The sequence below is a fragment of the Rhipicephalus microplus genome, chromosome 3 (assembly GCF_043290135.1).
Source record: "Rhipicephalus microplus isolate Deutch F79 chromosome 3, USDA_Rmic, whole genome shotgun sequence".
NCBI classification, from domain to species: Eukaryota; Metazoa; Arthropoda; class Arachnida; order Ixodida; family Ixodidae; genus Rhipicephalus; species Rhipicephalus microplus.
In genome coordinates, this window is record NC_134702.1 from 32,881,924 (window position 1) to 32,899,534 (window position 17,611).

Below are 17,611 nucleotides of genomic sequence, written 5' to 3' on the forward strand. Positions count from 1 at the left end.
TGTTGTTTCTATAGTAGCACGAAGCTACATGGGAAGTTCAAGGTTGTCTTCTTGGCATTGTTGTGTTTAACACAAAGCCGGAAGCACAAAGTCACCTGCAGGGCACTTTTCTATCCTCTCCATGTATAAATGCACTACATCTAGCACTATTACGCGCCCCGCCGCGGTGGTCTAGAGGCTAAGGCACTCGGCTGCTGACCCGAAGGTCGCGGGATCAAACCCCGGCTGCGGCGGCTGCATTTCCGATGGAGGCGGAAATGTTGTAGGCCCGTGTGCTCAGAGTTGGGTGCACGTTAAAGAACCCCAGGAGGTCGAAATCTCCGGAGCCCTCCACTACGGCGTCTCTCACAATCATGGTGGTTTTGTGACGTCAAACCCCACATATCAATCAATCATTAGCACTATTACGCAGAATATACTAACCAGGAACAATCTTTCTGCATTAGAACGACAGAAACGTGAAGTCCATGACAGGGTCACAAAAGAAAAGAACACAAGAACACGGCAGTTACGTTCTGTTGTAATTTTTTGTCCTTGTCTGCAAGTACATATTTCGTTATCATGCATCTCGGCAAAAGTGCGTGAACAAGAACCAAAATTTGAAAATATTTCCTAGCATCGTGATCCTTTGCAATGAATTAGCATCTAATTACCCCGCTTTGAATGACCGTGATGAGATGCAATAACTTGTAACATCCCCGAGCGAGAATCGAAGATAACAACATCGGTTTCGCGATCAAATATACAAAGAATGCATTTTATGGGTTACAGCTTAATGAGGTAATTAGCATAATTATGCAAGCGGCTAACTAGGTTATTGATCAACATATTATCGAATCAGTCATTCCGCTTGCGACACACTGCATTCGCAACGCGAAGCCGGTTTGTCCGGCACTCTCTCTCCCACTTCAGAGCGGCTCACCACCCTCTCCAACTGCGTGTCTGCGCATGCGCAGACCTGCTTCCCCGTTTTACTTCGAACCGCAGTGGATGAAGCAGCGTAAATCGACGTGTAATTTTAACGGGCTAAGTGGGTGCTACACATTTGTAATCGGAGGTAGAAAAAATTTTTTTTTCCAGCAATGACAGAAATCAAAGACAGGCCACAAGTCCTTTTGACTTTTGTGTTCTTTGTTTTGTGCCGCTGTAAAAAGTTTGCGCAAACTGCCGCAGTGCAGTGGCGTAGGCCGGGCGCAACGGCGGAGGGCCACGCAGTGAAAATCCCTCAGAGGCAACTGTCGTTGCCAGTTAGTGTCATGAAGGAGAAATTCACTGCACCACATCTACACGGCGATGATATATTTAGAAATTACTCAGAAACCTATTCTGCCAGCAAGCTGAAACATCAGCAACAGCAGTAGCCACGTTCAGCACAGCGCGCGAAAAAAAAAAACATGACTAAAAAAAAGGAGACTCTCAGTGGAAGAATTCGCTCGGAACAAAAGTATTGGAAGTATCGGTAGCTCAAGCGAAATTTATTAAAAATATGTGCAAACTCAGCGATGACGTTAACGTCAGTGCGCGCAAACTTCGGCACGCTTTAATCTGGAAACATTTAGTTTCTACGCATGTCTGCGAATTTGTTAACAAATTGGTCACCTTGCGTGTGTGCGTGCGCATCGCATATCCCACACGAATCTCCTTGAGTAGCATTGTTAAGCCTTTAGCTGGGCAAACACCTCCGCCTTTACTACGATGATATGTGAATATTCTGGGCACATTTTCGCCATAGCCGTTACGCTGCGTGTAATGTCAAAGTCGATAACATCGCGCCACATGTCATATCCTTTATGTGCGAGCGAAAGCCTGCAAAGGCTGCAGACGGGCGCGGTTCAATAAAAATAAATAAAACAAACGGCACAGGCCGGCTTTGTCAAGCGAATAAGCATCAAGTGTCAGTGGTTAGTTAAACTGGGTCACTCATGCAGCAACTGAGAATTGATTAAACGCTACTGGGGTCGGTACACGGCTGCTACCCTTGTACGTACTGTGCTCATACCGGTTACCTATACTTCACGTCCGAGTACAGCTGGCAAACCACTACGCTTACTTGATCGTCAGTATTCCTTTACGCCAGCGTTGCGTACAGTAACGAGCAATTGGATGCAAAATGAGGTATAGCTGCAAGCCTTACTGCGAGCAATATTCCAACATGTCGGTATCCTATTCATTCGTTCATCCCTGCGGCGAAACTGACTTTTTTTTTTTGTTAAGCTTAGTCACGCTGGTATTTTCAGGTCAGCGCATCTACGGATTCACAACCCCGAACGCATCCAAGAAGCTGTACGCCTATGCGGGAAGCAAAGAGAGGCTTGTACTGAGCCCTCTGGGGCGTCTGATAGCGAAAGCCAGTCTTATAAGACCGCAATCAGTCAGTCATTCCTGCAACTCGCTACGCTAACGTGTGCGAATGTGCTGGCCGAATTGAGTTGGTCAACGCGCGGCAGCGGTTCGGATCTCCATCAAGCGGAGCATACGTGCATTCAAAAGCTTTCTGTTCCAGCGCTCAACACATCTCTCGAAGCGGCCGCTGCTCCACGGGTCAGCGCCCCAGGATTCATAGTCGTCCCAAATAGCGGCCGCACGAAAGTAAAACGAAAACGCGATTGTCCCAATAAGTACAGTGCGGCAAACATCGTTCGGGGCTGGGGGTGACGGTAATATCCCACATGCCCCGCACGCACCGCCGGACCGGAGTCCCACGACGTGTCACGAAAAACAACAACGCACCCCAGAAAAAAAAAGAAAAAAAGAAAAAAAAGACATACATGCATCTCCACGAAGTGAAACGCGTGACGAGTTGGCGAAGTTAGGTCTTTAGGTCCGGAATGCCCACGTTGAAGTCGCCGACTAGCATAAAAGGTTTGTGATTTTAGGTGTTTTATAATGTTTCGTCACAATTATTAATGCTGTTTAGTGTTAAACCTTTTTTTTTGTGTGAGTCTCAGATTTGTTTAGAATATAGCCATCCACACGGACGCGAAACAGACGGAAAAGCCTCGCCCTTGAAGTGATCGCCCTTAGTAAAATAAATAAAGAGATAGGCAAAACGATTTTTGGCGTCTCTCATAATCATATGGCGGTTTTGGGACGTTGAACCCCACATATCAATCAATCATCAGGCCAACTGATTGATTGATTGATATGTGGGGTTTAACGTCCCAAAACCACCATTTGATTATGAGAGACGCCGTAGTGGAGGGTTCCGGAAATTTCGACCACCTGGGGTTCTTTAACGTGAGCAAAATCTGAGCACACGGGCCTACAACATTTCTGCCTCCACCAGAAACGCAGCCGCCACAGCCGAGATAATCATCAGGCCAATAAAATTGCAAAATAAATAAATAAATAGAGTAAAGCGCTCGTGGAAAGACGTCTTCTAACTTGCTTTTTCCTTCGGGACACGAGATAAAAAGGCGAGAATAGATAGAAAGACCGAGAGAACAAGTAACAAAAAAAAGCAGGCAATGTGGCGGGTTTGTTTACGCGAGAGACTGGCACTGAATACAGATGAAAACCTCCCCACGTAGCTCAAGCGAAAGTTATTAAAAATATGTGCAAACTCAGCGATGACGTTAACATCAGTGCGCGCGAACCTCGGCACGCTTGAATCTGGAAACATTTAGTTTCTGCGCATGTCTGCGACTTTGCTAACAAATCGGTCACCTTGCGTGTGTGCGTGCGCATCTCATATCCCACACGACTCCTTGAGTAGCATTGTTAAGCCTTTAGCTGGGCAAACACCTCCACCTTTACTGCGATGATATGTGAATATTGTATAGCTTACGGAGGTACACTTATGCTAAACAGGAGAGAGAGAAAAAACACGAAGTATTTCCTCTGCCTTTTTTACTTCCTACTCCTCTCGTATTGTTTTGTTTTGTCGTCTAAAAGAACTTGGCTCATACCCATAGTCTTTCCCCCCTCCGTCTTGTTTTGTTTTCTTGCCTCATCTTTTCTGTCACAGAATTGTGCGTACCGTCTTCCTGTCAAGGATTTTTTTTTTTCCTTTTTCGCGAGATTCGGCGTGAAGGCCTTAATTCAATAAAGATCCAGTTGGGGGCTCTCATCGTGAACGATGCTGGCTGTTTGCCCTTCTGCCGCGGCCACTCACGTTTGCCCCACTATAGAAACAACATGCGCTTCTTCGTTTTTTCATTTGGCCGTACCTTTCACTCTGGCTTTTACAGCCTACTCTTCCCCCTTACCCTCTTCCTGACCTGCTTTTCACTTCCTTCTTTTTTCTAGCGCTCTCTTGCTCTCGTCCGCACATCATGCACAAATGTTCTTTTAAACTCTTCCTTCCTATCTCTCGCTTACACAGCCAAACACTTTTCTTTCTCTCTATCTCGTACGCACAGACACATTTCTTCTATCTCCCGCTTTTTTTTATTGGTACACGAGGAATAAATTCGGGTGCAAAGCAAGCACAGCGTTTACAGTGCTACAACGGGAAAGTAAGGTTTCTGGTACAAAGTCCGCTTGAAAGACGATAGCATTGCGTTGTTGTCAGGGGTCAAATGTGAAACGACGACGACGACGATTGTGAAAGACAGCGCGTTCGCAAAGCGATAAAGGGAAAATGAAGGTTTCGGTTGCAACAGGCCTCGTGCAAGAAGAAGATATAGCGTGGAATGCGATGTAGCGAGGAATCGAATGTTGAAACGACGACGTCCGCAAAGGGCGCAGAACTGCCCCGAAAAACGGAATCGCGACGAGTTGATTTATTTCCATGGATTCTTGTGGAAATATGTTACGCGGGAAGGACGCGACAGCGCCAGAAATCAAACGGCGAAGGTTGTCGAGCAGCGAGCAGAAACGTCAGATGCCGAGCGAGCCGTCAACCCTGGAAGTCGTGCAACGTGAGGTACGCGAAGATATGTCACCCCGTGGCCTACACGAAGCTTCGGGTGGGGAGAATTAGTGTGATCGACTGAGAAATTCGAAGTAATTTAACACGCCCCTTGCACTCTGCGGCACGTTACGTTCAGCCAGACGACCGGTCTCCGATTTTATTAATTAAATATTCTAAGGATCTAAAATACATTTCCTGGCATCACCATACCTCACGGGTGGGCCGTTGTATGGAGGAGGAGCGTCGCCGAGATGACAAAATACATTTTTTGTGAGGGACGCATCAAATTCACTCGCGGGCCTTCTCCGTGCCACTGAGCTTCCTCACCGGTGCTTGGGAATGCGTTGCAAACAAACCACGAAGGCTTCCTTTCGGGGAGACAATCATGTTAACGTGTTTAATAGAGCATTTGAAAGGAGTGAAACCCCATCCGGGCGTCACACAAAGTGAATAGCGTAACGAGTGGCTAGTTTAGTGCTTATAAACGATTACAAAAGACTCATCCATAATTGTTCATTGTCATCAGCCTCGACATCAACAAATTGCACATTATTAAGTATTACAGGTGTATAGCGGGTACCGCGCCTTTCCGAAGACCGAATAACGGCGTAGTTGGTGCTTGCCAACTTCTTGAAAATTATAACGATTTATGATGTAGTGAATGCCATGCAAGTGCGCCTGTAGTATTGCCTATGGGTGTCTAAAAAAAAGGCTCTTTTAGCTTCCACTGTGACTGTTCTGCGTGTTCCGCGCAGACCGGGTGATTTTTCTTTAACAGCTGCACAAACGTTCAAGCAGAGAAGGAAAGGAACCCCTTCACAAAACTTACAGGTCTCTTGTGTGTCCACTTCAGTTTACTCGAAGGCGGCAGAATTGTTCTTTTTCATCAAGTCGATGTATCATCCTTCGCTTTCCTCGCAAAACTTTGAGCACCTGACGCGATTTTGCGTTGCCTCCAAGATCCGAGGCATTGTAAGCTTCCTGCATCTCATCTTGCGCTGCCTCAGCGATCGGCGCACCTTTCGTGGCAAGCAATGATGTCCCGCGCGATGACTTCACCACGTGACGTCACGTTCTGCCACGTCATGATGAAGCCACACATTTTTGGCGACCCGTGTCACTTGGTGACCTCATCGCGAGGTGGAGGTTTTTGTTTTTCATCACTCATGTAGACGCCGCTGAATTGGTACGCCGGTCAATTTCACGTTTGTTGAGCCATCTAAGGCTTTTGCCTTGAAAAAATAAGGCTTCCTGCGTTTCCGCCACGGTGGATCAGTGGCGAGGGGGCTTGGCTGCTGACTCGAAGGTCGTGGGTGCGATCCACCGCGGCGGTCGCATTTAGATGGGGGCGAAATGTGTAGAGGCCCGTGTACGGTTGAAATTTCCGCACCCCTCCACTATGGCGGCCCTCATAATCATGTCGTAGTTTTGGGACGTAAAACTGCACATAATATTTTATTGTTGTTCTTTATTGCGCATGGTACCCGCCGTTTAGGGTGCATTTCGCTAATGTTCTCGCCGGATGTTGACAAGGGTCGCCAATCGGCTTCATTTGTCTACGCAGAAGAGCGGCGCCTCTCGCGACCAATGGATCAGTTCTGCTTTTTTAATTAGCGGCGAGGCGTCTCAGTAAATATCCTGTATGCTACGTGGGGAGGTTTTACGTGGGGAAATAGATAGATAGATAGATAGATAGATAGATAGATAGATAGATAGATAGGTAGGTAGGTAGGTAGGTAGGTAGGTAGGTAGGTAGGTAGGTAGGTAGGTAGGTAGGTAGGTAGGTAGGTAGGTAGGTAGGTAGGTAGGTAGGTAGGTAGGTAGGTAGGTAGGTAGGTAGGTAGGTGGATAGATAGATAGACAGATAGATAGATAGAAAAAACGAAAGAAAGAGGTGATAATTCAACGAAGATTTACTAAGCTGGTGTTGAATCTTAGTACACAGACTAGTTTCCCTTGTATTAACCAGAAAACAAGCAAAAAATAAATGTTCTTTCAATGCACTGTTTTTACAGGCAATACTGGCGGTCCGATAACAAACGCAAGCTATGACGCCCCACGTCAGACGTTTCACGCACAGTTCACAATTGATCCTGTCACGTATGTGCAGCGAGCAGCTTGCGAAACCTGAGTAGAAATAATTACAGACTTTGCAAACACACACACACACACACACACACACACACACACACACACACACACACACACACACACACACACACACACACACACACGCACGCACGCACGCACGCACTCACGCAAGCACGCACGCATGCACGCGCACGCGCACGCACGCACGCGCACACACACACGCGCACACACACACACGCATGTATATATATATCCGTTCTGTTTACCCAGAAATCTTGCTTTCGTTTTATCACCTCCAGCACTTACTGAAAGCTAAAGGACAGCGGGCATGGGGAAGGAAGACGAAGTGTCTCTCTGACAGAACGGCGAGTCCCTCAGTTTTTTATTTATTTTTTGTGGATATAATTGTTTTCACCAGTCAAGCTCGGGTTCCTGCCAGCGTGCGATGGAGATGGAGTCCCACACGCGTCCGCCAGACCCCACGAATCCCGCAGAAGCCACCTCCAGGAAGCGCAACGGCGCCGAGAGCGACACTCACAGTGACGATACCATGAACTATTATGTCAGCAGTGAAGAGTCCAGTGACGACACCTTCGAGCTGGTGAGGAGCCGAAAGGCAAAGAAACGGTTTCTGAGCACGCCATCCGATTCGAGTGTGTCCACCATAAGACCTTCACGTAGTATCGAGGCACTCACCGTCCTGTTGATGCCAGTTCTTGCCACGGACAACACGAGGCGCCTCAACAGGCAAGCCGTGTCTGCACAACTGGAGGCACTGGTGCCAAACGAAATCAAAGACGTCAGAGTGAACACGCGCAAGATTGTGCTAACCATTGACGTTAACCACGCGGCTGCGCTGGACATATTGCGCAAGGTCACAGAACTCAATGGCATGGCAGTCCGCTCGCACATAACGCTAGGCAAAGAAGTCATTGCTGGAGTAACTTATGATGTTGACGAGACCATTGTCAACACAGACTTGCCAATCCTGATCAAGCCCGCTACAGAAGGCACAATCATAAAAAGTGTTTTTCGTCTCGGCACGTCACGTTGCGTGAGGATCATATTCAACAGTGAAACCCTCCCGTCACACGTGAAGGTGAGACACTTTCGGCACGCTGTTCTTCCCTTCGTACCGAGGCCACTTCAGTGCATAAAATATGCGAAGTTGGGTCACGTGAGCAGCGTGTGCAACAACACCACCGTTTGTGCCAGATGCACTGAACCTCACGTCACTAGCGCATGTCAATCCAATACTCGGAAATGTTCGAATTGTGACGGGCCTCACGATGCATTTCCGAGTGATTGTCCGATTATTCGAAGGGAAATGGCAGTGCTGAAGAAAATGGTTCGGGATCACTCGTCTCACCGGGAAGCAGCCGCATCTAATAGACGACGACGATCGCGCCATTGACGGCGCTCCAAGACATCCAAGACACCGTTGTCTTGCGAACTGCACTCAAAGTCACCTCCACTTCTGTGTCCCAGAACAAGCGCAGTCGGTTCGAAGGATAGAGAAGCCGCCAACAGCGACACAGCTGACGCCTGGCCGGAACTCCCTCGACTACACTCCACTCGAGAGGGTCATCAGACTTCAGCAGTAAAGCACTCCTCGTCCGAATTCTCTAAACCAACAGAGGAGGATAAACAAATAGTCGCCATGGTCAGCTCCCTCATGAGTACCATACGTGTGTTCGCGGAGAGGGTGGGAACACCAATAGCACGAAGCGCATTGCAGCGGCTGAATACCATCAGCCCGGTTCTAGCAAGCCTTCAGAAGTCGATTGTTTAAGAAGATTAACAGCAGAACCATGGCTTATCAACGGAAACAGCCATCATTTGCAGATGATATTCGAAACGCCTTCATATTTCAATAGATTGTGAGAGGCCTGAGGTCCTGGATATCGGACTTCCGGTAGTTCGTGTTTAAAAACTGCTTCCCGATAATGGTAATCTGTGAGCCGGATTCATCGACTATAAGAATATCAGGATACGAGTCTTTCGCCTCAACCACGAAGTAGCAGCAAAGCTATTGTTTACATTCGCAAGGACCTTACTTATTTCGCCCATGCTATACCACCACATGACGACAACCAGTATGTGTGCATTACTCTGAAGAAGAAGCGGTTGTCTTTTACACTTATCGGCGTATATATATCCCCCGCAAGTCAATTTGATTGTAAAAGACTAACAGACATTATAGTAGCTATTCCAGATCCTTGCATTATAACAGGTGATTTCAATGCACATAATCCGATATGGGGAAGCTTGAGGACAAACTCGAAGGGGCGCCCACTGATATCGTTTGTGTCAGACCACAACCTGCGCCTTCTGAGTGATGGCAGCCTGACATGCCTGCGAGGAACGACGTACAGCAGCTGTCTCAACCTGACACTGGTGTCGTGTTGCCTAAGTTCAAAAGTGCGGTGGTTTACAGACATCGAAAACCATGGTAACAACCACATTCCGACTTATGTCAGCATTGATGGCCAAGAGACTGCGTCCTCGCCGGTCAATCGGTATATAGACTGGACACTTTATGAAGATCAAGTGGAGGACACGTGCAGAAATGATTCCTCGTGTGGCTTAGAAGAAGTAATTGCAGATGCAATGAAAAATAATACGCGCCGCTTCATTCGCTCACAAGAGCGCACGGAGCTTGACATCAAATTAGAAAGGCTTCGGGCGTCACGTAGACGTGCTGAGAGAAGATACAGGCGCACCATGTTGATTCTTGATCTCAGAGTAGCAAGGCGTATGCAGAAAAAACATGCAGCAGAATCAAAGTTGGAAAAGCTTTTGTGAGTCATTAGACCCACGCAAGCCATTGTCTCATGTATGGAAAACTCTACAGGGTCTTCGCTCAGGCGCCATGCAACGTCATTCCATCAAGGCTCTCGCACTTTGTCTCAACCGCCGCGAAATTGATGTTGCAGAGGGTTTTCGCGCGAACATCACCGGCGGGACAGTCCTATTCTCCGATGCGCTTTTATATAATATTCCCGGTCCACGAGATATAAGTATGGATGTTCCGTTTTCTATGGAAGAGCTAGAAGCTGCACTGACACTGTGTAGGTGTTCTTCTTCTTCAGGACCTGATGGGATAAAGTATACGGCTCTGCGTCTCTTAGGCCAAGCAGCTAGACGACAACTGCTAAATTTATTTAATCGGTCACAGGAAGATGGCATCGTACCTCAAGAATGGAAACGGAGCTGTCTTGTGCCACTTCTAAAAGCAGGGAAACTTCCCTCTGGTGCAGACATCATACCAGCCTGTAGCTCTGGCCAACTGCGTTGGGAAACTCATGGAGCACATGATTCTCACGCGCCTAGAATGGTTCCTTGAACGGCACTACATTTACCTCGACTCCATGGCGGGATTTCGACGAGGCCGTTTATCGATTGACAACGTCATCGATTTGGTGTCATCAGTAGAAAAGCATAAATCTAGGAAACGACTAGCACTTGCGCTCTTTTCTGATGTGAAAGGTGCATATGACAACGTTTCCCATCAAGCTATACTATAGACACACCTCTGTTAATTGAACTGGGAGGGCAAATGTTTCGATGGATCCGAAGCTACCTGACACGAAGATCCTTTTTTGTATATACTGAGGATGGCCCGACCTCAGACCACTACACGTGCCGTAGCGTCCCGCAAGGTGGTGTTTTAAGCCCAGTTCTTTTCAATGTTGCCTTGCTTGGCCCGGCGGAAGCTCTTCTTGAAACAGTCAGTGTTTCAATATACGCTGATGACATCGGTGTCTGGGCATCTGCATTGAAACGCCTACAAGTTCGAGCAACAATACATAGGGCAGCGTCGCAAGCATCTGACTATCTTCGCACGCAATGCCTAACAATCTCAACAGAAAAATGTGCACTGGTGGCCTTCACGCGCAAGGCGATGACAAGTTACCCGATAAGCATTATTGGCCAGCCCATCTCTTACAAGCATAGCCATTGTTTTCTAGGTGTCATTGTTGACCGCGACATCTCCTGGAGCCCTCATGTGACTAGCTTGAAAGCGAAACTCGTATCTATTGTTCACGTCCTGAAGGTCATCGCTGAAAAAAGATGGGGTCCGTCATTGAGTTCCATGCTACAGCTTTATCAAGCACTTTTTATTGGTGTACTGTGCTACAGTTCTCCTCTGCTTTCTAAAACTTGCAAGACAAACATTCAAACACTTCAGAGTGTGCAAGCACAGGCACTGAGTGTTTGTCTCGGCCTACCACGAACTACCTCAACCGCTGGAACAGTTATATTGGCTCGGGATCATCCGGTTACGACTTCCGTCATAACCGACGTGCTGAGAGCACATATTCGGCACATTTCACGGATAGTATCCAGCCACTTGACATTTCTGCCAGAACAACGACCGCAGGCGTCGTTCTATAAGGTCGTCAGCTCCCACCGCGCTTTGCTACCATCCGGTTTTATACCCTTAGCGCGTTCACCGTGCGCTTTTTGGAGACTACGACAACTCGACGTGGGCATTTCCGTCCCAGGAATAAGAAATAGAAAAGTCCTTTCTGTCTTGGCCTTGAAGCAAGCGACTCTGGACTCTTTACACACTTTCTACGCTGACAGAATCCACGTATACACGGATGGATCTACCACCCAGACTAGCTTCACCGGCGCCACCGTCATTCCATCGTGGCACATCAACATCATTTACAAACTTTGTCACGTGAGCACATCAACTGGTTCGGAAATTGTTGCCCTGCGAGGTGTCATCGATTATATCAAGCAACAACCGGCTAATCGGTGGGCAGTATTCTGTGACTCCAAGGCGGCTCTACAATGTCTTTCATCGGCACTTCATCACGGGTCCTACGAACAACTGGTACGGGAGATCAGAGAAATGCTGCACTATGCGACCGAACAAGGACACAACGTTGTGTTGCCCCGCCGCGGTGGTCTAGTGGCTAAGGTACTCGGCTTCTGACCCGCAGGTCGCGGGTTCGAATCCCGGCTGCGGCGGCTGCATTTCCGATGGAGGCGGAAATGTTGTAGGCCCGTGTGCTCAGATTTGGGTGCACGTTAAAGAACCCCAGGTGGTCGAAACTTCCGGAGCCCTCCACTACGGCGTCTCTCATAATCAAATGGTGGTTTTGGGACGTTAAGCCCCACATATCAATCATCAATCACAACGTTGTGTTCCAGTGGATACCAAGTCGTTGCGGTATCTCCGGCAATGACCTCACCGATGAAGCAGCCAGAAATGCACACGTACAAGCAAACCTAGTGTCCGTCCCTTTATCTAGGATTGACTCGGCTAGATACCTAAGTAAGCTGGCGCAGGAGATGACACTCTAGTAGTGGCGGTCGTCACAGTTCGCACATCAGCGACTATATTCTCTCGATTCATCTCTACGACTGCGGCTACCCTCTGGTCTTTCTAGGGAGGAAGGTACAGTGTTGTGCCGTCTGCGTCTGGGCGTAGCCTTCACCAATGCCTACCCATTTAAGATAGGGATGGCCGACAGCACGGAGTGCAACAACTGTGCTGTCGATGAGACTATTGAACACATCCAATGCTACTGCCCGGCATACACAAACGAGAGGCTTCACCTGCGCAGTGTTTTAAATCGACTGGACAGAAGTGATTTCACTGTCAAAAAAGTATTGAGACCATGGCACTGTCCATCTAATTTCCGAAAGGCAACGAAAGCACTGTTGCATTTTCTCAAAGACACCGGCCTGTTTCATCGTTTGTGATGGTGAAACTGTTACGCGTCGGCCCAGTCAGTGGCCTTTTCTTTCCTCCTCTATAACTTTCCATCCTCTCTCCCCTTCCCCAGTGCAGGGTAGCCTACCGGGGCTCAGCCCTGGTTAACCTCCTTACCTTTCTTCTTGTGTTCTCTCTCTCTCTCTCTCTCTCTCTCTCTCTAAAGCACAGTGGTTACACTGCCGATAAAAATAGTAATATTTAATAAACGTCACCATCACATTTCCCCTATAACAACAACAGCGTTTATCCAGTTTGGCTAGCTAGATTATCGCAACCCGTGTAGCAGCGTGAAAAGGCGGGAACGACCCTTAGCTACTCGCGTAGAACTTCCTATAAGTACACTGGAGGGAACTCTGGCGCTAATGTCTATGGGAACTTTTACGCACCGCGCTTGAGCCAGCATGGAAACGGTGGGTAGTTCACGGATTTGTCCAATCTTCCTACTTTTGGCTGCATATGGTTTCGAGTGGCTTAGAGTTGCTTTGTCACGAAACCAAAATCAGCACATATCAATCAGTTTCACTTTACTATTTTAACTGTTTAGGCTCACCATTTCAAATGGGGTCACGAAGCTCACAACTGTTCGTTTTTTTTTCGTTTGAAACATAACAAGAACACATCAACAAACAAAACTGCAAGTGCTTTCGATGCCCGCAAGCACGAAGACTAGGCAGATCCGCGCATTATACTCATCATTCCCATGGTCGCTAAACGATCGCAGCGCCAGATTGATTTGTGGTGTTTAACGTCCCAAAACCACCATTTTATTATGAGAGACGCCGTAGTGGAGGGCTCCGGAAATTTCGACCACCTGGGGTTCTTTAACGTGCATCCAAATCTGAGTACACGGGCCTCCAACATTTCCGCCTCCATCGGAAATGCAGCCGCCGCAGCCGGGAATCGAACCCGTGACCTGCGGGTCAGCAGCCGAGTACCTTAGCCACTAGACCACCGCGGTGGGGCTCGATCGCAGCGCCAGAGTCCCCTGTAGTTCATTTTAGGAAAATCTATGACAACTCCCATTCCTGGCTTCTGCGGAGCGAGAGTGGATATGTTCTGTTCGCCCATGGGCACGATACGCGTTTTGAGGCAAGCAGAAAAATTCAGGTAGATAATTACGCGCGCAGTGTACCAAAGCCGGACTGTCCAGCGAGCTAGGGCTATTGACGAGGACATCGCACGATGCTCCCCGCACGACGGCTCCTGGAGGCCCATAGTCCGGGCCAGCGATTCCTCGTTGGATTCTTAACAAAGTTTATTGCCTACATTCTTTGTATTTATATATCAGGTTTTTTCTACATCATACCACCTGCTTCTTAGCCAATCGCTCAAAAAAAGGAGCCATTTCTCTAAATGTTGACCCAATATACGGATCCAATCTTGAATTTTCACGTTTAAGCAAGAAGAACGCACCGAAACATTGAGTCAAGTTTCAGCAGCGGGTGTTTCTGAAGCGCACTATATTAAACAAAAAAAAAATCAAGTTGTAGCTCTGAAAGCAAAATAATAAAAGAATGAAGTAAAAAAAAACATGCAAGAAAAAAATGTGAACAAGACCCTGGGGGCGACATCTGGACATAAAGAGATCGCAGGATTTGATCAATTTGGATGATAAAGCACCGGGAGAAGTTTAATATGCAACAAGGAAATCAAGCCCCCCCCCCCACCCGCCTATAAAATAGGCTTCTAAAAAGGGGTAGCTGCACTAAAAAAAGCAAGCAAGAAATGCAAATAAAAAACAAAGATCTAATTGAGCAAAGCAACACGAAAAAGAACTCACCATGACTCCGGCACAATGGAGGAAAGGAAGTTGGCGTGGTGAAAAACTGCGTCAGAAAACAAAACAGAAAAAAAACACGCATAAATTAGGAAGATGTCACTTATTTATCACTCTATAGCAAGCGCAGAACATGCCGCACTCTTTACCAATTAAAATTAGAACGCCGTATACGCTTACGGGGGATTCTGTAACGGGATATTTTAATGCAGCGTCTTGGCACTTCTCAACGTACCCGTCCTAAAATTAATTATTCAGCCCATCCACGAGCGGCACAAGCCTCTTTGGGTTAAATATATTTTAGCTTCTTCCCGGTGTAGAGAGGACGCTATATTATACGAGTGCCTAGAACGTGTGCAAAAGACGGAAATGGAATGCGTTGTCGTGTGGGTGTGATAATCAAACATTTGATAACCATTAAATGGTTACATAGATGTGATTGGTCTGGGGCCTTATTGGCCTCTTTTCCTTGCAGCACTACATGGAATCCCTATTTCGGAGCTCCATTGGCAAGCAACGCCGCCCATGTTCACTGAACCAAGGCCTCTTGGGCCTTCAGGTCCCGACAGCTGAACAGGGCCACCTTTCAGTCCTCTCTCGTGGTGTTGGGGTTCGAGGGGATGGATGAATTCGACTGGTACACGCAGACTATGTGGAAGGCTTCAGCCACCTCTCCACAGAACTGTGCTGCCAAAAACAGGGAGATAGCCCGGGAAGAGAGTGCTCGGATGACCTGATCGGCCTGTTCGTTTCCCTCGAGACCTTGGTGACCAGATGCCCCGAACAAGATTACGCGGAATTCGGATCGGCATATCGGCAGCTAGGTTCTAGTGGGTGAAAAAAATCTTTCGCTAACGTTGCAGGTTACCTGATTTATGACGTTATAATTACGCCACAAAACGCGTTACCAGATTGTGTAATTATAACGTGACATCTTTACTCGGTCAAGCGTGGGCCTATCCCGTAGTCAAAGCAAAACCACGCCGTGTGCAGAAAGCTTTTGCGGGGGGGAGGGGGGATAGGGAAATCAATGCTATCGATAATACCAAAGCCACGATACGATGATGAGAGTCATCGTAGTGGAGGGCTCCGGAAATTTCGGCCACCCGGTTTTTCTTGACCTGCACTGACAATACACGGGACTCTACCATTTCGTCCGCGCCGAAATACGACCGCCATGGCCGGGATCGAACGCACAACCTTCAGGTCGGCCGCCGACCACCGTAACCAATGATCCACTGTCGCCGACAATCAATACTATCGACTAAAAAGAAACAGTAGATGGCTTACGCCTTCGAGTCGACTTGCACAAAGGCCTAATAACAGAGAGAATATTTTTTTATTTCATATATATATATATATATATATATATATATATATATATATATATATATATATATATATATATATATATATATATATATATATATATATATAGTTTTAATTTGCACTGTTGACCGGCTGACGCCAATTGTGAACGCTGCACGTTTTTGTGACAAGGCCAAAGTACGCCACAAGAGGACGCCGCCTGGACAAAGCAGGTGCTCCTCCCCGCCTTACCACAACAACAAAAAATCGAAACGAAAAACACAAGGCGGAAGCAGAATGACCATTAACGACGAAAGAATGAGCAGTAAGGAAAACGAGATGCCAGAGCTGGAGAAAAGGAGGGGCACGTCAACGGGCAAGTCACGCAATCGAGCTCGCACGTCGCGACGTATGCCTACAACGGAACCAATATAGAAAACACCACCCCTCTCTCTCCTCTCTCTCTCTCTGTCTCTCTGTGTCTTGCGTTTCTTCGCCTTTCATTACCAGGCGAGATGACGGGCTCGCTCTTTCCACAAGAAAACACAGCAGCGCTCTGCTTGCGTCTACCGGGAAGACTACAGGCCTTGCCATCCGTCAGACACAGGTGGGTGAAAGGAGGTGAAAGAAGTGACATGCGAAACGATCGTTGCTGCAGTCGATATGAAACGAACAAAACAAACGACATAAAAAAAGAAACTGATGCGACAGTTGCGTCCAGAACTGCGGGATAAGTTACTCAGTTGCTGGCGATGCGAGGAAAATGAACTGCGAAAATTTTGGCCCGCTGCTTAACTCTTTAGGTGCGCCAACAAGCGCGGCAAAACGGCAATTTTGCTGCTGCTGCTGCTGCTGCTGCTCTTCATACTACAACATGCGCAGCGGCCGTGTTTGCCGACAGCTGAGGCTCAGCAGCAATACGCACTGGCGAATTCAATCTTTGTTTGGGTAGACTCTACGAGACTAAACCGTATAACTGCTAACGCCGAAAATTTACCCCGCCCCCACCCCGTTCCCGTGGCGATGGCGTGACCCAATGACGTGTTGGCAAAACTGGCTCTTCAGAAATCGAACAGTTACAGAACAAGGCCTCGAGACCGTTAATATTCGTATGAGTGACGGACTACGTCCCAGCGTATAAGCTACATCATCTGCAGCGGGTTGGGCAAGCAGCAGTTTCGGGGCTCCTATACAGAGTGGCTGGATTATATGTTTGAACGCAAAAAATAGTTATTGCAATGTTCCGAAGTAGCAGAATTATTTCTTAATAATAATACTCATACATAGTGACAGGTGCAGGACAGTATGATCCTCACAGCTGCAAGAACGCTTGCGCACCTTGAGTAAAAGGAACTGTCCGCTTTAATTTGGACAAAAAGCAACCGGGAGAGCATTCCAACTCGCGTGTTATTATGCGCATCTTTGAAAATTTCGTTTAAAAACGACAACATTGCAGACCCTTTCAAAGTATATTGTAGCCAGCATCGGCGGCAACGCTTGACCCCATTTTCCGCGTAACAAAGACGCCCGCGCTGTACAGAACGCCCAGGTTTAAATTCGCGTCGTATAAGTCTTCGCGACCTAAACGCCGATACTAATACCAAGTAAAGAAAAAGAAAACCCAACAATGGGCTTTGTGAAGGTGAAGAGGCCTTACAGATAAGCCCTAATTCTCCATCTTCAAATGCACATACGAACGACAACGAATAAAAGGTAGCCTAGCGAAGAAGAAGCGAGATCTGCATTTGAGCTCTTCGAAATAAGCATTTCTTTCAGCATAGCATGTGGGAGAAAAAATTTCGTTTCAAGACTTTACGATGCTACATAATAGCTCAGAGCAGTTTAA

General features: G+C 47.5%; 1 protein-coding gene across 6 annotated transcripts in view; it reads right to left on the reverse strand.

The window, feature by feature from the left end:
* The window catches only part of LOC119176890 (uncharacterized), a 326,865-nt gene that overhangs the window by 113,439 nt on the left and 195,815 nt on the right, over positions 1-17,611 (reverse strand). For all 6 annotated transcript variants that reach the window (XM_037428242.2, XM_037428235.2, XM_075889209.1 and 3 more), the window contains exon 5: positions 14,461-14,506. In XM_037428242.2, coding sequence (XP_037284139.2) covers positions 14,461-14,506 — 46 coding nt within the window. The remainder of the gene's footprint in view (positions 1-14,460; positions 14,507-17,611) is intronic.